At 40.9% G+C, this 24,568-nt stretch overlaps 1 protein-coding gene across 5 annotated transcripts in view; it reads left to right on the top strand.

Moving 5' to 3' along the window:
* The first annotated feature begins 300 nt into the window (after positions 1-300).
* Positions 301-24,568, top strand: part of CLUH (CLUH binding protein of NUMT mRNA) — a 59,159-nt gene continuing 34,891 nt past the window's right edge. The window contains exons 1-3 of one of the 5 annotated variants that reach the window (XM_075196771.1): positions 301-416; positions 18,657-18,850; positions 18,972-19,143. In XM_075196771.1, the coding sequence (XP_075052872.1) occupies positions 18,671-18,850; positions 18,972-19,143 (352 nt within the window). In that variant the 5' untranslated portion in view covers positions 301-416; positions 18,657-18,670. Of the gene's footprint in view, positions 490-3,621; positions 3,723-8,207; positions 8,948-13,780; positions 13,838-18,656; positions 18,851-18,971; positions 19,144-24,568 lie in introns of those variants that run through there. The other 4 variants (XM_075196768.1, XM_075196769.1, XM_075196767.1 and 1 more) reach the window with 4 other exon arrangements.

Genomic DNA, 24,568 nt, shown 5'->3' with positions numbered 1-24,568 from the left:
AGCAAGAAAAAATAGTAATTTTTCATTATATTTTAAGATAAATTAAATAAGCTTCCCTCTCCATCAGCATCTCACATGAGCTCATCTTGTGAAGCTTGGCTGCTTTGATTTAGAATTAGTTGAGAGATGCCTGGATACAGAGCATTTGCCGTGTATACATTCTTTGTAGGCTTCAAAGCCTTTGTAATAACAAACAATAAGAGCAAAGAGCTTCTGCAAGATACCAGCTGTTCCTTTAAGGCGTTGTGTGACTCAGCAGGCAGCCAGACATTTGTCCCCCAGCGGCTGCCGTCGGTGGAGTTTGCTCTGGAAGGTCGGGTGGCAGAGGTTACAGCTGCACCACGTGTGTCAGTGTGAGAGCGGCCGGCTCTGTCCTTCCAGCGCGATCCACCCCCAGCCCCAGCACAGAGGACATGGTGAGCAAGACGGAGGAGCCCGGCGTGCAGAGCCCCGCACACTGCCCCGACAGGAGGCCGGGACCCTGCTGCGGTAATAGCACTGTCCCTTTATCTGTGTATTGTGGGTGATCCAGAGCAGAGCTGTAGGAAGTACTGTGTATAGAGGTGTGCAGGGTATGTCATAGTCCTAGAGAAGAGACTTTATACAGTGCTACAATATACAGGAGTGCAGAGTATGACCAAGTCCTCCTAGAGAACAGACTCAGTGCAGAGTATGACAGACAGACAGAGAGATGTCACTTTATACAGTGCTACAGTATACAGGAGTGCAGAGTATCACCTAGTCCTAGAGAAGAGACTCAGTGCAGAGTATGACAGACAGAGAGATGTCACTTTATACAGTGCTACAATAAACAGGAGTGCAGAGTATGACCTAGTCCTAGAGAAGAGACTCAGTGCAGAGTATGACAGAGAGATGTCACTTTATACAGTGCTACAGTATACAGGAGTGCAGAGTATGACTAAGTCCTCCTAGAGAACAGACTCAGTGCAGAGTATGACAGACAGACAGAGAGATGTCACTTTATACAGTGCTACAGTATACAGGAGTGCAGAGTATCACCTAGTCCTAGAGAAGAGACTCAGTGCAGAGTATGACAGACAGAGAGATGTCACTTTATACAGTGCTACAATAAACAGGAGTGCAGAGTATGACCTAGTCCTAGAGAAGAGACTCAGTGCAGAGTATGACAGAGAGATGTCACTTTATACAGTGCTACAGTATACAGGAGTGCAGAGTATGACCTAGTCCTAGAGAAGAGACTCAGTGCAGAGTATGACAGACAGAGAGATGTCACTTTATACAGTGCTACAGTATACAGGAGTGCAGAGTATGCCATAATCCTAGAGAAGATACTCAGTGCAGAGTATGACAGAGAGATGTCACTTTATACAGTATACAAGAGTGCAGAGTATGACAGAGATGTCACTTTATACAGTGCTAGAGTATGACAGAGATGTCAGTTTATACAGTATACAGGAGTGCAGAGTATGACCTAGTCCTAGAGAAGAGACTCAGTGCAGAGTATGACAGAGAAAGATGTCACTTTATACAGTGCTACAGTATAGAAGAGTGCATAGTATGCCCTAGCCCTAGAGAAGACACTCGGTGCAGAGTATGACCGATAGAGATGTCACTTTATACAGTACCTTACAGTATAGAGTATGACAGATTAAACAAACCAAGTGTTTGTTTTTGCAGTGCAGAGTATGACATAAGAGTGAGAAACTCCATTGTGTTGATAGTACAGAAGAGAGTATCAGGGGTCTTGTGATGATGACATTTGTTTTGTCCATCTAGTTATTTAACACTATGTGGTTAAAGGAATCATTCACTAAATATTAGTGCTCCCTTAATCTGAATGACCGACAATGGTTTGTGTTTTTGATTTGGTTACCAGTATAGTTTTATCACCAGAATTTTGTAGTACACAACCAGGACTGCAAAGAATGTTTACCAGGGTTATTGGAATTTTGAAGATGATGTATCAGACTATTGAGAAGGTTATGCAATTTATGGTATATGCATTGTGTGTCTAGTGTGAAAGTCAATCCAGCACACGTATTGGTGGTGTAAACGGGCACCCACATTTTATAAATAAATACAACACTTCATGGATACTGTAAAAGTAAGTAGTTAAAAATGATGCCACAGCATACTTTTACACTATACTTTAAACCGCATTGCTTGTATTGGCATGTGCATTCCTAGCAAATTCATTTTGTTCATTTCCCAGTTCGGAAAATATTGCCCTTGGGAGTAGTGCTGTTGGACATTAACATGCCCTTGTGCTTCAGTCTCTACTTCTGGTCTATTTATTCACTGCCACAGGAGCTAGACAATGTCTGCTTTCTATGATCACATTGCTCTGGTAAACAGCAAAATGCCCTTGATCTGTAAACCAGAGCATCATGTGGAACATTGCAATGTCAGAGACCTACAGTTGATGTTTAATCTAGAAGCCCATTTCACAAGTCAGACTGCAGTACCTTCAATAGATTTTGGTTGTCCTGTTTATAGTGTGGCGAGTATTATGAATGTATCAAATCTGTAACTTAATACAATATAATTTGTTAATACTTAGTGATAAGTTTGTTAGTTTCAAAGCTGATTTATGCAATATTTATGTCGATGTTTGTAAAATCATTATAGTGAAATGGTGAAGCCATATTTAATAGAAATAATTCAAGAAATCAATAAAATACTAAATTGCTGCTTAAACCAGTTTGTAAAATTGTGTCTTTTAAGATTCAGTATTGTAATATGCACAGCATCACATTGACTGACACTGTAACAGTATCTGGTAGGCCCATATGTTTACACTACAGTTCTACTTTATTCCTATTTTTTAATTGCTTGTTGTTTAGTTTTAAATATAGTGCTGGGTTTGGTTTTGCTAGTTCCTTGGTTTGTTAATCACATTGAGTTTTGAGCTGGAAAATCGTTTACATGGAAGTCACAGTGGATGGACAAGTAGCAGTTATTATTGAGGCAACCTAATGCTCAGAGTAATGAGGCAGGTACTACGAGGCCATCACTGGCTTCTCATCGCCCAAACCAGTTTATCCAGATTGAAGTAAGCCAGAGACAGCCCCCCCGTGTGACTATCCCTGTGGCTGGCCTGGCAGCAATGGTCTGAGAGCCGCTGTGGAGCTGGGCAGTGGTGGGAGCTGTCACGTGGTCTGAGAGCCGCTGTGGAGCCTGGGCAGTGATGGGGGCTGTCACGTGGTCCTGGAGGTGACTGCTCCCGCACTGTGGGAACACACAGCACTCGGCGTGTCATACATTCTGCCTCAAGAGCCGTAATCAAGGTCACCTTCATCCGACCATACCATTGTATCATCTTGTAGGGGTGCGTGTTTAATCCTACCTACCTACAGCACGTCAAACACATAACCCCGTGTCTGAGGACCTGAAGAAGCCTACTGTGTATAATTTGTTTATTATTTGTTGTAATGCCACTCAAATTTTACAGCTTTGCAGGTCAAAAGCAGGAAGTAGATTATGAAAACGGAACACCCCTATATACTTTAGTAGATGGGTGCGCTCCAGAAACCCGGAAGTTATTGCACGCCATGCTGTGGTTGGCAGGTGTTTTGAAGGTGGAATCAGAAAGTAAACAGTGAGGCAGGAGAATGGAAGGGCTGATTAACCTATTCTGTGCTTTACTAATGGAGCATATTCAGGGGTTGTACTGCAAATAAAGCTGAGCGAAATGCAAACTGTTGACATTGACTGTAACATGCCATTTAGTTGTGTCAGAGGTACATACTGCTAATTTTATAATTATTCTCCACTCAAAATATGTGGTTTTCTGGCTGTTGTGCAGGTTAATTGGCTGCTGTCACAATTAACCCTAGTCTGTCTTTGTGTGTGGTAAGGAATTTAGTCATCTCCAAAGAGAAAATGACAACTATTCTCTACTATGCTGCAGAATGCGTGGTACTATTTAAATAAATGATGGTTGTGGAACTGCAAGCTATATCATGCCTTGCAAACCTCTGGTTGTCTACCTCTGATCTAGACTAGATATCAGTTTTGATGTGTGTTTTATAAATTGATAATATCTTTTTATGTGTTTTGATTACCTTCAGTAACTTTCACATTGGTTTTGTTTGTTTTTTTTCCCAGAAAAGAGACAGGGTTTTCTTTTAGTAGCACAGTGATTTTTTTATTCTTTAAGTGCCTTTACAGGTAAAATGCAACCTTAGAACTATACATGTCCTGTTCTCCTGTGTATATGTTTACATAACTTGTTTGTTATATAAGTTATATGGCCTAGAAAGTTATTCTATTTAATGTTTTGCTTATTTTTTAATTTTGTTTAACTTACAGGGTTTTCAATCTTTTATCAAGGATCCTTTCTCTAATTTCCATTATTCAACATCGATAGAGTCGGTGTAAGTTAACTGTTACTGCCACACATGTAGGTGGCCCTTTTGGGAGAGATTTAGACCATGGAGCTGAGTGGCTGGATCAGTTCTGGCATTGGGCCTTTTAGTATGGTCACAAGCTCGCAGTGGCCGAGAGACATCTGTGGTCATCTTCTGACTATATTTGCAAAAATTACCTGTTGTGATCAAATTGATTTTTGCAAGATTATTTTCAGGCATTGTTTTCGGGCCAATTCATGTGTGTATGGCTGGCATTAGATTAGCTCAGCTCATTGGAGAAGGCTAGGCTTCCCCTCTGAGCTTTTACATAGCAATCATTTTGCACACTATATACAGTGATTGGATGACTAGTAAGAAGCATACACTATGTACAGTAACTTATTGGGTGTCCAGTAGTAGGCCTTCAGTATGTACAGTGATTGGGTGGCCAGGAAGAGGCCTTCAGTATGTACAGACATTGGGTTGTTGGTAAACATAAGTGACAGTTAATGGCAACTTCAATAGAGCCTGAGGCTGTCATTGATAGATGATTTCGTCTTTGGGGTCACGCTCTGCAGTGAATGACCACTATATCAAGGTGTCGCTGATAAATGACACCTCAGTGCTAGGACTACCAGTTTCCATAGTAAATATACTGTTGGCAAGTAACATCAAGTTAACAGTTTAACACTTAAACACACGTTCCAGGACAGTTTGTTGGTATTCAGATATGCATCACAAATTAGTCATAGAAACCACTGTCTGTTCTATACAGTGTTAAATGGCAGAATGCACAAAAACCTTAATAATATACATCATAGATGCTGTTAGAAATTTGCATTGGTTGCCAGACTGACAGTTGCATGTGCCTGTTGTCTTGGATTTTAATTGTAAACTCCACTGATTGATGGACCAAAAAAAAAAAAATTGTACAGCAATGCTTAATATGTTCTGACTATCTCAATGAAGGGTAATAATATAAGCATGCAGAATTAGGGACATGGTAGTTAGACTATATAAAAAAAATGGGACAAATTGTTATACAAGACTATAATACAGGCTATTTGCTATACTGTAATACGCCCAACAATAAAAAAAAAAAGAAAAAAAAAAAGGAATTTCAGTCTTTTTAGTGGCTGGAATATTGTTTTACCATCAGTAGGCTGAGTAGAGAATATTCCCATTGTGAGGTAAATTACAAGGCAATAAATTAAGGTTTAAAGTTTTGCAAGACTTATTTTCCTCTCACCGCTTCCCATCTGCTGAACCATGTTGCAAATCTCTACACTGGCTCCCTGTGTCCTCCAGAATCCAGTTCAGATTTCTCACCCTTGCCTACAAAGCCCTCAACAACACCACCCCTTCATTCATCTCAAATCTCATATTAAAATACTATCCCTCTCGCCCTCCTAGACCTACGCATTGTCTAATCTCTGGTAACCACCTCTCACTCGCGCCTACAAGACTTCTCCTGTGCTGCTCCACACTTATGGAATTTCCTACCACACCAGGCTTTCCCATAGCCTTCAAATCTTTAGACGTTCTTTAAAAAACACTCTTTTTTTTTAAAGCTTACCTTATCCCTTATGATACTATTCACCCTAATGCACCCTCACAGCTGTCCCAATCTGCGTTCTAAGCCACACTCGTTCCTGTTGTTTAAGCTGTGCCCTCTGCCGCTTAGAATGTAAGCTCTCTAATGAGCAGGGTCCTCCATACCCTTAGTTTTCAGGTCTGCATTTATTTTGTCTGCCTTGTATGTCCTTGTTTTCCCTACTGCACGGCGGAGCATTGTGGCGCCTTACAAATCTACAAAAATAATAATAAGGTTAAGAGTCGACAGGTTATTTAGCAAGTCATGAATTGTAAACTATTGTCAGCTATTGTGGTGCTCTTTTATCAGGGAGTACTGAAATCCCAATGGAAAATAGAGTAGGAACGCGCTCTTTCTCATTTGTTGCAAGAGCTGCAATAATACAGGGCATCCCTCCCTCTTAATACCTAAAAAGCAATGATTATTATGCGCTTTATTGACTTTGATATAAAACAATATAATACCTAAATGTGGATGATATAAGGTATTTGGTTGTCTAACTTAATGTTTATAAACAAGGGGATGTATCCAGATTATGATGTCAACGTGTACAGAATTTATATATTTTATCAATTTATTGACCTAATACCATATACTTTGGATTAATTAAAACCATATTTTGTCCAAGACTCACAAAATGATTCCACTGTTATAGGTAACGGACATAAGCAGTTTAGTCAAACATTGCAAATGTTGATCACAACGTGATGTCATGCAATAGATAAAAATACATAGAATATAAAACATGAAAATAAAAATAAAATATATTGAGTATAAAAATAGCAGGGAGTGAAAATGAGTAAAAAAAAAAAAAAAACTCCAATCCAGGCTAAAGAGAACTGTTCAAGAGAAGAACCACAGTAACTAATGATCGGGTAAACCAGCCAGCGATATCCTAAAGTTTTAAATTATTGAAGAAGGAACAGCGCTATTAGCCCATTAACTCACTGATCCTTTTAAACGTAGTAGGAATCTGAATAGGAGGGAAGATATTTCTCAGTCCATAAGTTCCATCGTTAAGTCTAGGTAAACGGGTCAGTGCAGCCTCTAACTCGGTATGAGAGATCCAGTGCTGACAGAATGAAATAACGATCTCCCTGCCGTGCGTTCCACTGTGGAACATAAGTGCTTTGTCTTTTCCTGTGTGACGTCAATAGGGGGCATGTCCAACGCGTTTCATCTGTCTCACAGATTTCTTCAGTGAGTTGAGTACTGAAATTCCAAAAATATATGGCTGTGCTAGTACACTGCACCTGTTACGATGGATTATAGTTGAATTGACCACACACAAGCTGATCCAGCCACTCTGCAAGGATGAGTTGATAGTATGGATGTCCAATTTGGCTGCAAGTATGTGGCCAAATTAGGTGACATTTAGCCATCCTGCCCCTTGGAGGATAAATCTTGTAGTCACTTGTAGTCTGATGATGAGGTTTGAAGATGATCACAGTCATCTTCCCATTGCATTTATTAACCTGATCCGATGGGAGTACCACTGATACCTGCAATCGGCTGTGATTCCACAGTGTGTGTGACCAGCATAACTCTTGAATTCTCTTGCAGCATTGGCAGGAGGGAACTGTTGGCCTGCATCCAACTAAACTACCGTACAATGTAAATGCTGTTGTTAATGTTCTTGTATATAAGAACAATTTCATTCATATGCTTACAAGTTATTAGCCACTTTTTCTTAAAAAAAAAAACATTCATAAATTCTCTTTATATGCTCTACCTGGTTTTGCATTTATTTTATTTTTAGAGTGGTTGACTTATTTGCTGTGAGCATTCATGTTTCATCACATAATATCCTGTTGACATCTGAAGCCCATTTAAGGAGTAGGATAATTGGGATTAACTTTCAGTAGTTTATTTTTGTATTAGAAATGTATTTATTGTTTTAGAGAAAATTGTCTGTTTTAGTTGTAATTTAATGACATTTATTTAATAGAAGTTTCTACAGTCTTATAAGTGTCTGGTAATTTTTGTAGAGACCTTTACCTTGTGAAGGCCTCTCATGATTCTTTTACGCTGAGGCTCCATAACACCCACTTTGTTTTAAGAGTTTGAGCCTTACGTGCTATCCAAGTCTGGCCAGCAGCCAGTGAAAGTTTGTAGTCCATGCACCGCTCTTCAGAATTACATTTAGGATCTACAGCCTGATCAGCCACTGTCAAGTCCTTTATTTTCCCCCTCTTGTTTATAAATAGTAACACCAGCTCACTGGTGGCAGGATCAAAATTATTCCTTGTTAAACGTAGCTCCGTCCTTGTAGTATCAGTGACGATGGGCAACAATATTTGTTGTGGACGGTGCCTTGAAGTTATTTCTCGAAAGCTAGGCACTCCTTCAGAAGGTGAAGGTGACTCTCTTTTGCAAAATTCCAGCAGGTCACAAAGCGTCCGTAGCTTAGCCAGGAGTGATTATGGCAGTCACCTGCATGGCACCTTGGCTGAAGACAAGTTTACTATTGATGTTACAGTGCCTTACCAAGATGTATCTGAAAACCTGAATGACAGGGGCTATGACCATGACTGTGAGGAAGATGAGGGAATTTGTGAGTGTGAAAACTTTCATCCCATGTCTTGTCATTCAGGAAACTCTCCAGAGTTGGTTCAGGCTCCCTGTGCCTTTCGCAGTGACCTTCCAGCTGACATAACAGATGTCCCAGACCCTCCTCCCTCCCTGCTGACATGTGCTCCTCCAGGTCTAAACTTTGCTGCACAGCAACTACAGAGACCTGAAGCAACAACTGACCCGACAGTGGATTATGCAACGGCAAATGGAGTGACAATGCAAAGACAAAGAAGTATAACATCTGATGATATGTGCACCTCTATTGAGCCTTCAGTTTGTAGTAAAGGTCACCAACTTGTCATGCAGTGCCATGGAATAAGGTTGGAGAAAGAGGTCATAGCTTGTATATCTGAAGACAGAAATCCCAGATCACATTTAGTACTGGCTAATAATAAGGCAAACCCACGTAAACTACTATGTTTAATTGATAAAAGGGAGCTGAAATCAGGTAGGTGTGATCTGTCTGATGCTCTGCCCCATTAATTAGCCTAAATACAATTATCTTTATGACTTATCCATTCAGTTTTAACCAGAATCCTACTGACTAAGCGATAATTGGTTAACGGGCATGTATGTGCAGGACCCTAGAATGACTTTAGTCCCGAATGGGCAAAACAATGTTTTCAACAAGGGAATATGTTGATTCCGCTAGTGTATTATTTTGTGTTACTTAGTCTGAAGAGTGAATTGCATTTATTTAAAAAAAAAAAAGTTCTTATTATGGTAGAATTTTGGAATATTGTTTTATTTTATTTTTGGAAGGAATGCAGGTGACTTTACAGTTAGTTATGATTATTCCCCTCTGTTATTATCGCAGAGATAGGCTAACCACAATTTTACCCCTAACTTCCAACATTTAAACAATGAAGAATATTACTTTTATTATAGGTTGGGTCTAATCATGTGAGCCAAAATAAACGGTGTATGCGTGTTGCTCATATCTATTAAAGGCCACGTGCTGACATAAATGACCATTTCTGGAAAAGCCACAGGTTTTTTCTTTCTCCAGGAAGACGCCACTGGTGACCTCAATGAAGCAGCAGCATATAAATAATATATATTATTTATATATTATGTACAGTTTATATAACATTCCATAACATTGTTTTGTTTTTAAACTGTAAGTAGACCAATTCAGATATTACTGAAGAGGTTCATTTTTTATAGTAGTAAAACCCCCACTGTAATCTTTATGGAGATGGTGCCTCCACTCATAGTTTGCCAGTCTTCAGCCTGGTGAGCCTGAGAAAGTAGGTAGACCAGCCACAGTACTACTTGTCAGGTGTGGGTAAAGGTTTTCACTTTCTGATGTGTCCATCTGAGGCTTGTATGGTGCCTATTAGTGGTTTTCTGGTATAGATAAATAGATGAGTATAGTGTTACCATCTCTTATATCTTCTACACAACAATATTATATAATTCAGAGGTTGTGGTATGTATATTGTCCAATAATTGTTGAAGTCTGCTATTTTTATGATTTGTCTGTTCCAGGTGCTTTTTGTTTATTTAATGAATTATTCTCAAACGTTATTATTATTACATGTAGGGCAGTAGCAGTGTTTATAGAGGGCAACCGAGGTCTGACAATTTATACACTGTAACGTTTTCTTTTTTGCGGTCATGCATTTGGGTTTATAAATCGGATATCAGACACAGTCATTTTACTCGGCAGCTTAATTCAGATTGTGAGAATATCTATTTTAATAGTAGTTAGTAAAGAAGTAATTCCATTGAAAATGTACAGAAGTTATCCAAAAATGTTAAACGGTGAATTTGGAAAGTTTTCTGTAGGACAGAATTATTTTTAGGTGCTTTTGTGTAGGGTCAGTGCACCTATTCATTCTTCAAAGCCAGACTGTTATGTGGGCCTTGCATAATATATAGCCAGTAACAGCAGGACGTAGTATATCATATATGGTATGATCTACTCCCAACAAATTCAGAGCATCTACACATTAACACTAGCAGGGAGTATACATGTGAGGTTTCTGTCATAAAGCGGGGAGACTGTGTATTACTTAATGTATAACAGCAGTGCTATTAACAAATATCCCCCTCACATGGGATTATTTCAGACTTCCCAAGTCTTGGTTTGTTTAGCATGACATGTATATTCTCAGTAATCTGCATTCAAACTCCAAACTGGTCCCATAAACGAGGGATAAACCTATAGACTCCCAGAACCTACAGAGCCTGTTCTTTCCTCTGCCTCGGATGCCAGCCACACCCATAGTATGTGCAATCTTTGTGCCAGTATTCAAGGTAATCTGCCTCTCCTTTTTATTGAATACTGTAGTTTTTACATTCATTTTTCTTATGTGTTGATCACGTATTCGTTAATTAGGGAGATCAGACATTCTGCAGGCTGCTGACAGGGAATAGCAAACTTGTATTTATTTGTTAAAGACAAAAAAAACACACAAAAAATGGTCACTCACGCCCCTAGACTCCAAGTTAAACGATCGGCACTCGAGGCATGCCAAGAACAGATGCTGGCTACACTACAATTATTTTTTTTAGGGTAGTATTTGTACTTGTAATAGACACTTCATATACTCTGGACAGTGAAGGTGCTTAGCTTGTGCCTGTATGTTCTATATGGTGGCTGTGCACCTTGCTCAGCTACTAGACTTATTTATTGAACTTGCTCCATTTACGTGGCAGCTTCTAAAGGAGAGTTGTAATGAGAATAGTGCATTATTTTCTCTTATACAGTATCATATTTGAACACCCCTGCTGCTGTCCCAGGTGGTGTTTTGCTTTCAACCTGTTCAGTATATACAAGTTGCAAATTCTTTCTGTCATGCATTATTCTCATTACAACATGTATACATACCTGTATGCTTGGCATTTACATCATCCTTATAATTGTTCTAAATGATCCCTACAACCTACTACCGCAGTGACGTAACCCTCCTCCGTACTGGAACCCACTGCCTTTCAATACACATAAAGTGCAGTTCAGAGGTTTCCATACAGCCAGGGAAATGGGACGTTTTCTTAATAGACATTTGTTACTATTGATTGTAGATACTATTTTTTAAGTGGATATACCAGCTCTCTGATTGTGTTCATCAATCTGAAGAAATTTGTCTTTTTGCACATATTAAACCCATCCCCCTTAAATAAACAACTTACTATTTGTGTATATAACCAGTTAATATATTTGACTTTATAAACTACTGCTTTGTAAAGCAGACTACTTGTAAGGTTGGGTACACACTACAGTGTTTTCAGCCGATTATTGAGCCAGCCAAACGATAAACGAGCGTTCGGCCCTATATGGCATTTCTGTGTACTCTGAAATGATGAACGATTATTGTTCCAAAGGACATCCTATCGTTTCATTTTATTTTTAAAGCAGATTAAAAAATGTTGTTCAACGATGGAACAATGTTCCAATTCTGCAGTGTGTATGTACTCACGACTAGCAGTGTCCATAGATTCCAATGGAGCGTGCAGAGTCATGTTCTTTTCAGCCGATGGTTATGACAGATGAAGAGCACAGATCTGAAGGTAAATCGTATAAACCGTATATAGTGTGTACACATGAATAGACATGCTGATCAGGACTTTTTATTTTTCTGTCTTTATTAAAATCATTAAAGATGTCGCATCGGGAGAAATCTTCTGTAGGGGTGTACCCAGCCTAATAGTTGTTTTTAATTTGAAACCCCCTATTGTACTGTTCCTGTACCTGGTCCCAGAATTTCTTCTGATAGTTTAATCATTTATATTGTGTGACATTGTATACCGTGGAGAGAGGTGGTGGGCAGATTCGCTGCAGTGTCACACTGCTAAAACTTACTGCTGTCTAACTAATACATGCTATCCTCAAAACAAGCAGTGCTGGGAGCGTATGTAATGACCACACAAATCTGTATATCAAACAAAGACAGGGGACACTTCCATGGTGTAGAATTTTCTCAACAATTATCATAGAAAATTTTCAAATTGGACTGTACTAAAGTATATGAAACCAGGCTTACCATAGTTAAAATGCTGTACTATGTAGTTGCCACATTTCGTCATAGTGCTTCGTCGGGAGTGGACAAAACTGTATATTTCTACAGTGATATCCACGTGTCTTGAATATGTAATGTATGTAAGTAGTCCTGGATCACAGAGGTTTGTTACCTGGCACACCAGAGTAGGTGTGAGTCTGTATGGCTAGTGGGGAAATAAATGGTGGGTGTCCTCTGCTCTATGCTCTTGAACACTGCTGAATAGCCATTTTTCGCTTAAGTAGGCAAAACTATTTATATAGAGTCAAGTTAGTTATATTGTATTAAAGAGCTGTGTGTGCGTTTGCCTGTGTTTCCAGTCCTCCCCTTTCCTGGCCTATAAATTCTTCATATGTGAACTTTCAAACACAATGCGGAAGCGGACCTTTAGGGTTGATTCACCAAACTTCATACCTCTGCCAAACGGCCTGTTCCTTACCTTATATCTTTGTTACGGTTTCCCTCATCTCTTGTTTAGCCAATGACTACCACCACTCTGTAGGCATCAGGTACACTTGAAGAAAGGTCTGCTATGGCACTTGCTAATATTGTGGGGCTAACAGCACAGCTTCTTTACTTAAGTCAATGACTTGGTAGGAGGGATGAGCTTTTCTTAGAATATGGCAGCACCAATTGGGCAACCAATAAATGATTTCCTCTGTAAATAGTAATGCCCTTACATCTTATGAAAAGTTTGGCAATGCAATTCAGTCTTTACTTAAAACATATGGAATATTTTCTACTAGAGTTGGTTTTTGTTCCAAACTTTCAGAAATTTGGCATTTTTTTTAATGGGGGGAAAATAAAAAATTGAAAGTAGCTTTTTTTTCTCAAGTAAACAGTTCAAAGAAAATACCATACATTAATATGATTAGGAAATGTATATATTTTTGGATGCCAAAGTTAGAGGAACAATGTGAGAATTGTGATTTAATTAGCTGTTTGTTTACCACCCCTTCATTTCTTTTACACAGTTTTAGTGGAACTCTGTATTCAGCCTTGCAGCAAGAAAATAATATCCTTTGTTAGGATCATATGACGTTCCCGAGTCTTGGTTTGTTGAAGCATGACATGTAGATTCTCAGTAATCTGCATGCAAACTCTATAGGTTTTTCCCTAGTTTATGGGACCAGTTTAGACTCACAAAACCTACAGAGCCTGTTCTTTCCTCTGCCTCGGGTGCCAGCCACACCCATAGTAGACATTTTTGTAAACTTTGTGCCAGTATTCAAGGTAATCTGCCTCTCGTTTTTACTGAATACAGAAGTTGTACATTTATTTTTATGATGCGCTCCTCACATATTTATTAATCATGGAGATCAGACAGTCTACAGGTATTATTTATCTTTTTGCACTGCTTTATCTCTTGTTTTGATTTGTGTGTTTACGGTCTATTAGCTATTTATGTACGCCTAACAAGGTGCACAGAAGTTGTGAATGAAAACACTCTGTTAGAACGTGCTACATGTGTTCACGTCTGTCACATTTTCCTCGCAAGCTCATTTTATATGATTTAGCCATTTCCTCTGGGATCTTTGTGATATTTCCTGTGATCTCTCAAAATCAAATTCTCTAAAGATAGATTATATGGTGGTGCTTGAATAATTTAGCAGGCACAGTATGGCTAGATCTATAATGAATGGCTTGAGATTTCCTCTGGACTGGAAACTACACATTGTAATCTAGAAAACATTGTTTAATTCCTGAAATATACCGTGGGAGAGTTATATTATAGTCCAAACCATTCCTCAACAAAGGTAATCTATGGATTATTTGGTGTTAACTGTACTTTTGTCTGCATGTCTAAGGATAGTATCAGTGAATCGCATTCACCAGCAGATTGTAGACTTCTTGTAAATCACAAATCAGTCTCATTTTATGTGAATGATTTGATAAAGCATGAGATAATATTAGTTACCTAAATTGTCCAAAGAGTTTGTGTCTGTGTCCCACCCACCACCATTCTTTTGTGTGTATGTTTAGAAGTAGTAATGTATAGTATGTGGTGTACATGAATCTCCCAGTGTAATATCATTTATAAAGTCCTATAAATAAAAGGTATCTGCCTGTTAATGCATTGTAGGGCAGTGATATGGAATAATCCTTTAATAGGCAAATTTGAACCAAGCTAAGTAATATTTTACTTTTAGTGAAACATGAAATTTCAAATGACGTCTTTTCTCTGAAATATTGGATTGTCTAGTAGGAAGAGTGTGTTGTCTTATGTGTAGTTTGTTTTTGTTTTTTATAACACTACTCACTGATGCAACATACACTCAGCAGCTACTTTATTATATACACCTTTCTAGTACTGGGTAGGACCCCCTTTGCCCCCATAACAGCCTGGATTCAACAAGATGCTGGAAACCTAGGTTCTGGTCCACGTTAACATGATAGCATCACTCAGTTGCTGCAGTTTCATGCTGCAAGTCTCCCGTTCCACTACAACCGAAAGGTGATCTGGTAACTGTGGAGGCCATTGGAGTACACTGAAGTCATTGTCATGTTTGTGGAACCAGCTTGAGATGACGTGCGCTTCGTGATGTGTCTGGTTATCCTCCTGAAAGTAGCTGTTAGAGGATGGGCAGACTGGCAGTAATGGAGCGCACATGGTCAGTAACAACTGCTCGGGTAGGCTGTGGCATTTAAGTGATGCTCAGTTGGTATTAAGGGGCCTAACGTGTGCCAAGAAAACATTCCCCACGCCATTACACCACCATCACCTTAAGCCTGTAATCTTGACACTTTACAGGATGGATTCAGGCTATTTGCCACAAATTCTGACCTTACCATCTGCATGTCGCAGCGAAAATTGAGATTCATCAGACTAAGCGATGTTTTTCAAGTTTCAGTTGTCCAGCTTTGGTAAACCTGTGCCCACTGTAGCCTCCTATTCTTAGCTGACAGGAGTAGAACCTGTTGTGGCCGATGTGCTGTTCATTCTTAGATGCTCTTCTGCATACCACTGTAACGCATGGTTAATTTATGCATTCTTTCCATTACATGTATGTGTAGCTGGTAAATGGGTGTTTGTTATACAATATCTGCCTTTTTGTGAGTTGCCATAAACAGGTCTTCCAGAGTACTAGGCAGTGCTAGTGCTAGTGCTAGGGCCTGCATTCTGATCTCGTCTCCATTAGGCTCTATTTCATGTTATCTGTTGGCGTTTCATTATCTGGAGGTTCCTTATTGCTTGGCAGATGCAGCGCTTGTGACTGAAAGCAGTCCTGTTCCAGAATGACTACCCCTTTCCACAGGACATGAGAATAGTTTGAATATGCCATGGAAGTCACTAAACCTATTTGAACATTTACGGGGGATACTGGAGCAACACCAGAGACCGTTTTCCACCACCGTCCACTAAATCTCAAATGATTGTATTATTGATGTCACATCCCTCCAATACAGATTTGAGATGCACTGAAACTGCTAATGAAACAAGCTATTAAGTTGCTTTATGTGCAGGTTTCTGTTATTTTGTTAGAGCAGTTTGTTGATTGAAGTCAGTGATTTGAGATATGGGACAGGTCCCACTAGTGAACTGAAACAGGCTTCTCAGTACATTAATATCTGCTGTCGGAAAATGTTTGAATGCTGTTCTTAGCGAGAACCTAGATGCTAGATCCCGAATTACAAAACACTGATAGATACAGCGCTGTGAATGCCCTGCGGCACCTTTCGCATTCTGTTGCTCTTTTAAATAATTCATGGCTTTGGTGATAGAGTTCCTGCTTTGTCACGTTTTCTCGCAACAGGGACAGCATTAGGGGGGAAAAAATGAGGGTATTTACAGTGAACAAAGCTCCCTGTGAAAACACAATGTTATACACATTTAGCCAGACCCCGACTGAGCGTGGAAGAAAGTGAAGTTGAGCAGATTATTTAGGAGCAATGAACAATTTGGGAAGTATAAGCTATTTTGTGTTATTTTTTATTTTATTTTTTTATTACTGAAAAATTTTTGAGATTTTTTTTTTTTATGTATAAAATGTTTTTTTTTTTTTTTGTTTTTTTTGTAACATACATTTTTAATTGAATTTTACAAGAGTGAATACAGCATAACCGTGTTCGATTGAGCCAGACAAACATAACAGTAGAAAATTACATTTAAAGAAATATAGATTAGAAAATATATACATGTGTAAGGCATCAAGAGGTTTAAGCGTAGCTATGTATAAACAATATTATAAAGGAGGCAAGTGATAGGAAGAATAGAGAGATAAAGGGAAAAGGGAGGGGAAGTCACTGTTCATAGTGATGGGCATAAGTTAGAGTGAATTGTACAATCGTTGTACTGACCATGTAGCGGGCTAAAGATAAAAACGCCAAGGACGGAGGGGAACCGTGATATTCGGTCCAGGGATTCCAGACCCAGGTGAAGGGGACAGGAGTATGACGTATAATACTTGTGATGTATTCCATGTGGGAGACCTGCCATATGTGATTGATAATGGAGGGAAGAGGAGGGGATTCAGGATTTTTCCAAAAAAAGGGCACGCTGACATTTTGCGGCACTAGGTATATGTGTGATTAGCTTCTGAAGTGTGTTTAGGAGCATAGTAAGGAATAGGAGAGAGAAGCAGGAAGGGACACTTGCGTAATGTTGGGGATAAAGCGATGGATAAATGCTCAAAAGGGGAGTAATTTTGGACAATGCCACCAAACGTGGGACAGGCCGCCCACCTTACCACACAAGCAACTAATGTGAAACCTATGGGCAACCATGTACCATCATAAATACATTTTCTGAGCATTTTCGCTAATTTTGACACAAATCGAGGTTTTAGCTATGTTCAAGCTAATTTCGACTCAGTCCTTCGGATCGAGCGCCTTCTCTGTGTCCTCCTCCCATTTGAGTTCATGTGGTTCCTTGGGGGCGGGGGGGGGGTGTTGTAAAATGAGACAACGGAAAGTGGAAATGAGGCATCTGGAGGAAGAGCGTAGTGAGCAAAAGCATACTAGAGGTGGTCTGGTAGATGCCAATAACTCTGCGTCTAATGGCATCGTAAAAGTGGCGAATATTGGTAGAAGCAAGAGTTTCATAAAATTTTAACGGTGGGCTACAGAAAAACCAAAAGAGAGGAAGGGTACAACATAATATTAGGCTAAGGGAAGGAAGGGGGTACATAAAACGGATTTAACAACATTTGGTCATAAAAAAATAAAATTTGTTCAGACAAGTGATCACAACACTCAAATGGTTTAGTATGTTTATAATACAAAATATTTCTTGTATACTCTGCATTTACACAACATTTGGTCATACCCTTGGATCTCTCTTGGATGATTAGTATCTGAGCTCAGGGGAATATCATTAATGCTTAGTTGTGGGTCTCGCATCAGAGCATCCTCTCCCTCAGTCATATAGATATGCCAAGTACGCCATTTCAAAACTGAAGTTTATTTTTGAGATAATCTTAGACCGTTTTGGTGGAAGAGGTTGTTTCCATGCTTGGTCAACAGCAGCCCTAGTTGCTATGAGAGCCTGGCCCAACACATATCTTTCCCATTTTGGGATTAAGGTTGGATAGTAATGCAAAAGAGCCACCTCTGGGGAGGGGTGAACCGGGTGTCATAAGATAACCCCAAGAAAATTAAATACTTCAGTCTACAGGAGCTGTAATACTGGGCATGCCCAAAAAATGTGGAATATATCTCCTCTCTCTGAACAATTACGCCAGCATGTTGGGAATGTAGAGGGCCACATCTTATGTAACTTTTCCGGGGTGACATACATTCTATTTATAAGCTTCACCAGCATTTCATTGTGGTTTAAGATATTTAGAGATTTTAAGAGTTCTTAAAGATGGGTTCCCAGTCCTCTCCTGTCAGATCCAAATGGAGATCAGCTTCCCATTGGAGTTGTATTTTGGATTTCGGTGGATCTGTTTGGGTTGTCATAGTATTATACCATGAGGTTATGCTAGCTCTATTGTTTGTATTATAATATTTTAAATTCTAGTAAATGAGGGTAAAGTTAGAGCATTAATATAGTTGTTGTTTTTGAACTAACTTTTATCCAATAACTTTGCATGATTTTTTCCTAGTTTACATATAGAGCTGCTGGTTTTATTGTTTTGAGCGAGTCAAAGCAGATTGCTGTTTTAATTTAACTTGAGATTTAAAAAGACCCTTCTGTTTCTTTCTTCTCAGAGCATTCGAGCGGCATGACATTAATGAATGGAGATGGGGCCCACGAGCATCGCGCAGAGGTGGAGCCGAAGCAGAACGGACATGATGTTGGAGAACAGGCAGAAGACGGAAGTGAACAGGAGGTCATTGTTATTCAGGATACTGGATTCACGGTCAAGATACAAGCCCCTGGCATAGAGACCTTCTCTATTCAGGTAATGAGCTAGTTTTCCCTTTTCAATGCTGCTCTTATCTCCCTTCCTGTCCTTTCACCCAAAGAAGGAGGATATGTAATTGGGTAAAAATTAGTAATGCAGTATCTGTGTGATTCTTCAGGTGTCACCCCAGGAGATGGTTCAGGAGATCCACCAAGTTCTTATGGACAGGGAGGACACCTGTCATAGGACTTGTTTTTCCCTCCAGCTAGATGGAAATGTACTGGACAACTTTGCTGAGCTTAAGACCATAGAAGGCTTTGAGGAGGGCTCTTTCCTAAAGGTTGTTGAAGGTGGGTCATATGCTACCATATAACACACACATTACTGTATATAACATAGGATTAAAGAAAAATTATACATATCTGGGGGACACTGCTACCATGAGTTGTATGAGGGGTGTGTGGATTTGGCACTTAACTAGTTAACTTGTTTAATGTATCACTGCTGACAGACCCCTCCCTTCTGCACCCCCTGTAGCTCCCCAGTTTAGCTTAAGTGCCCATTGGAGTTGGGCTTACTTTTTATACTAGGACAGTTTTTTACTTTTATTTACTATTTTATTCTTTTATTCTTTTAGTAAAAGTTTTTTTTTCTTTGGATATTATCTGAGGAGTGTGCTCTAGTGATAGAGAGCACACTCTGTTTAAGCAGCTACACTAGCCGAACGGCAATGACAGTGTTTTTACAGTGTGACAGGCGGTTTAATGAAACCGCGGACGGACTGACAGCTCCCTGACGTACCAGCGCTGCCTTCAGAGGCATAGAGAGCCGGTAAATCGGAGGGATGACGGCCACCATCTTGCGGGGCATACCAAGTTCCCCCTTCAGAAAAAAGAGGGGGCAATCTTGTGGGAGCTGTAGAGTCTTCAGTCAGGAAGGACTGAACAAAAAGCGAAGGAACAAGATGTGGTGGCGCGTTTAAATAATACAATACAGCGGCCAATTAAAATATTAAGAACAGGAAAACTGTGGGGGCGGAGCTACAAATAAAGAGCTCCCCCACCTCTTCTGGCATACTTGGACTCCTCCATCTGCGCACCAAGAATTGCCTGGGAACACAGCAGACTCTCCTCAGCCATAACATCTGGGACACTGCTGACTTGACTTTTCTCCTGCTTATCAGACTTAGCTGGAAGGCTAAGTACCAATATTATATACCTTTATAATTATATTGAATATAGGGATAGATAGATATGTATGTATGTATGTGTATATATATATATGTGTGTGTGTATATATATAATATATATATATATATATGTATGTGTGTGTGTATATATATATGTGTATATATGTGTGTATATATATATATATATATATATATATATATATATATATATATGTGTGTATATATATATATATATATATATATATTATTTTTTTTGAAAGGTGTTGCAAGTAGTTTAAATATTTATTGTATTCTACTGGGCCATATTACACCCCCTTTTTCTTATTGTTTGTTACATCATACCACTTTGACTGTCCTAGATTAGTTGTATACTTGTATCTAATTCAAGCTATATCTTGTGTGATTGCATTTCTATTGCTTTGCTGTGCTTTCCCTTTAAAAATATGTCTAATAGAGGAAAAGCACCACTTACAAAATATTTCACTTGTTCAAAGTTTAAAGCTAAGTGACCAATTGGAGAAAAGGACCCGGGGGCACTTTGTACTGACTGTGTCGCAGGGGGACACACTACGCAGGCCCAGATTAACGTACTACCACTACCGGAAGAACCGGCATGGGAAGCTTCTCTGGCGCAGCTGGTTACTACATTGGTCCAGCTGCTTACTAAGCCTACGGAGCTTACAGCGGTTCTGCTGTTCTCCCCACTGCTACTGTAGAAACTGTCCTTCCTGTGACAGTAAGGATGCCAGTGATCCCCGGCCCCTCTGAAGTGGCTTTGGCGCGTCATACTGCGCTTCGGTTGCCGGGAACAGCGGCCCTGCAAGACGCCACGGACCACAAGGTCGAGGGTCATTTCAACGCAATCTATGTCGCGGGAGGCACCTCTTTCAGACCCATGTTTTCATCAGCAGAGCGATGGAAGCATGGGCAGAACAGTTGGCCGAGGAATTGCAGGATTCAGAATTGCTTCCTCTTGCACTGCATTTAAAGGAGGTGTCTGGATACTTATATGAGGCGGCTCAGAATGCAGCCTCTGTTTCATCCTCCATATCGGCTTCAGCAGTGGCAGCTAGAAGGACCCTATGGCTGAGGTCCTGATACGCAGATACAGAATCCTAAGAAATCGCTTCAAACATTACTTTATTCAGGCGCAGTGTTGTTTGGGCCGAATTGGACAATATCATTTGCCAGGCCACTGGTGGAAAAAGTTCTTTTCTGTCAGTAAATGTTACCAAGGCAAGACCTCCACGATTTGGCTCATTCCGGCAATCATTTCGGGGGGCTCCATATTAAATTTTCTGTGACATTTCTTGGCATTCTGTATCTGCACAATAATGTCTTAAGCTGGAATATTCTTTTCTCTTTCATCCGGTCTGGGGGACACTGCTTACCATGGGGTTGTGGAGGGGAGCTTGGGAGTTGGCACCTAACTAGTTAAACTTTAGTACTGCCGGCAGACCCCTCCCCTCTACAATCCCCCTGCCTCTTCCTGTCCAGTGTTTTTTTTAGGTGCCCTGGAGTTGGGGCAGTGTTTTAGTACGTAGTGTAATTTTTTATATATTTGCTTTATTTTATTGATTTTTAACTTGTTTTTTCCCCAGCAGTGGCAGCGCTGGAGTGTGTTCTACTATAGAGAACACACTCACAGCAGGACAGCGCAGGCATCCCTTTGGCAGATGAGCGCCAGCGGCGCTCACTGGCATGGATTTGAACATTTTATAGGTGCCTGATTGAAGAGTGACAAGCGGTCTCACGGACCGCTGTCACTCCTCCAGCCCCCACCGATAACCGGCGCTGCCATTACAGGCAGAGAGTGCCGGTTATCGGCAACGGAAGACGCCGGCGGCCATTTTAATTCTGAGGCCAGCGCTAATGGAGAAGGAGGAGAGGGGGCCATACCACGTTTCCCCCCTCATACATAGGAGGGGGGTGCCGGGTAGCTAACGCTGCGGAGACCTCTGTCCTGGAGGTCTCCACTACTCTGCCACGCTTGGAGCTTTTAATATAGGCTCCGTTTTTTACAATTTTTTTGCAAGAAAATAATATAGCTGCAAAGCGGCAGTACTGAAGGGGGGGGAGCTACAGCATAGAGTTCCCCCCTCCTTCCAGAGAGAGATGGTCTTTCCCAGCCTTCTGGCGCCAAGAGAAGCCCGGGAAGAGGAACAGTACGGAGGGAGCAGGCACAGGACTAACTACTGTTGGACTTCTCCTTTTCTGTGGCCCTTTTGGCTAAGTATCACCTTTATTTGAACACAAATGTTAATACCTGTCCTAGTAGGATTTACATTAAGTCTCCTACTGGTTTATATATTATTGGTGGTGTTATTTTTACAAGTACAACGTTTATAAAGATCTGTTGATTACTTGTTTTGTTTTTTTTTTATATACCTGTTCCTCCACATTTATATAGACAATTATATATATATATATATATATATATATATATATATATATATATATATATATATAGATATATACTTGCTCTCTCTATCTCTCTCTCTCTCTCCATTTCTCCTCTGTACTCAACAGTAAGATTTTACTCTGTGTGTTTGGTGTGCCTTCCTTTATAAGAATGACAGATAAGGGAAAGGGCCCCATGGCAAAATACTTCACATGCTCAAAGTGTCATGTAAAATTACCATGTGGCCAGAGGGACCCCTTGGCGCTCTGCTCTGCATGCGAAGCAGGGGCTCCCACTATGCATACCCAGCAGGTTTCAGCCCCACCGGCGGAGGAACCGGCCTGGGTGGCCTCCCTGACACAGTCGGTTTCCTCCTTAGCTCAGATGGTTTTTCAGTCAAATCAGTTGCTATCTACTGTAGCAACTTCGGTGGCTAATAATGCTAACCCACAGTCAGACCTCCCAGCTTCCTCAGGTTCGAGTGCAGCAGGTCTGCCAGGACCTTCCTCATTGCAGCCTGACCCGGCTTCTGTTGTTACAGACCCGGCATGGTCTACAGCTTTTTTGAAGGGCTTGAACAAGCTTAACCAGTTGCTTGATACCGCTAGTACCCCACCTGCTAAGAGAAGGAGACCTAGATCAGTAAACCCTCTTATGGTCCTATCTGATTCTGAAGAAGGCTCTGAGGAAGAGGGGGAGATTTATTCGGATCCTGACCTATTAATACAATCGGAACAGGAAGACCATCCCAAAAACCAATTTGTAAATGATTTGGTTTTAGCGGTTAGACAGGCGTTGGACCTCCCAGAGCCGGAGGATCTTACCCCCAGAGACAGAAGCCTCTTTAAGAAGGATAAGAGAAAGGCCAGTCATTTTCCCCCTTCTGCGGAGCTTAAGGTTATTGCTGAAGGTGCATGGAAGCAGCCGGAGAGAAGGTTTTCTATTCCTAGGAGATTTTCCTCCCTGTATCCCTTACAGGAGGAAGAGGTAGCCCGCTGGGAGACTATTCCCAAGGTAGATCTCTCTATTGCCCGCTTGGCAAAGTATACCTTACTCCCTGCTCCTGGTTCAGCGTCCCTACCGGACGCCAATGACCGCAAAGTTGAATCCCAGTTAAAATCCATTTTTGCGGCTGCGGGTTCTTCTTTCCGACCTACATTTGCCTCAGCTTGGGTGGCTAGAGCCATGGAAGCATGGGCGGACCAGCTGGCGGAGGCCTTGCAGGACTCAGAACTTTTACCCCTGGCCCTGCATTTGAAAGAGGCTTCCGGGAACCTATACGAGGCAGCCCAGAACTCAGCAGCGGTTTCCTCTTCCATTCAGGCGGCCTCTATTTCTGCAAGAAGAACACTATGGCTGAAATCCTGGTAGGGTGATGCAGAATCAAAAAGGTCCGTTGAGTCTATTCCATTTTCTGCAGCAGGTTTGTTTGGGCCGGAATTAGATACCCTCATTTCTCAGGCAACGGGGGGCAAAAGCACTTCCTTGCCAGTATACTCGTATAGGATTTGCAACCCACGGGGCAGTTCTTTTCGCCAGGGGACCTCCTCCCATAGGGGACAGTCCTTTAGAGGCAGACAATCTAATTCTCGAGGCTTCTCCACCAGGGGGAGATCCTCATTTGCATCTAAGCGCCAGGCCTCCAAGACTCAGGAGAAGCCTGCGTCCTGACGACCACCCTGTACCACAGGGGGCACCGGTGGGGGGACGTCTGTCTCTGTTTTGGGAACAGTGGGCAGCGTCCTCCCAAGACCCTTGGATCCGGGGTATTATTTTAGAAGGGTACAGGATAGACCTATTGGGGCCCGCCCCGCAGCGTTACTTCCAGACCCCGCTACCCCGGGATCCATTAAGAAGACAGGCTATACAGGCTTGTGTCGCTTCTCTTCTGCTTCAGAAGGTTATCTGCAAAGTTCCAGATTGCCAGAAAGGTCGGGGTTTTTATTCCAACCTGTTCCTAGTAAACAAGCCGGACGGCTCCTTTCGTCCCATCCTAAACTTAAAAGGCCTCAATGTTCACTTAAAAGTGGACAGATTTCGGATGGAGTCTCTGAGGTCCGTAATAAACGGCCTAAAAAAGGACCAGTAATATGGCGTCCCTAGATATAAAGGACGCATACCTCCATGTTCCCATTTGGATCCACCATCAGTCTCTTCTCCGATTTTCGGTGGGATCACTCCACTA

Source organism: Mixophyes fleayi, chromosome 2, assembly GCF_038048845.1.
Source record: "Mixophyes fleayi isolate aMixFle1 chromosome 2, aMixFle1.hap1, whole genome shotgun sequence".
In the NCBI taxonomy this organism is placed as follows: Eukaryota; Metazoa; Chordata; class Amphibia; order Anura; family Limnodynastidae; genus Mixophyes; species Mixophyes fleayi.
Note: the sequence above shows the minus strand (reverse complement) of the source record. Positions and strands in the feature narration are given on the sequence as shown.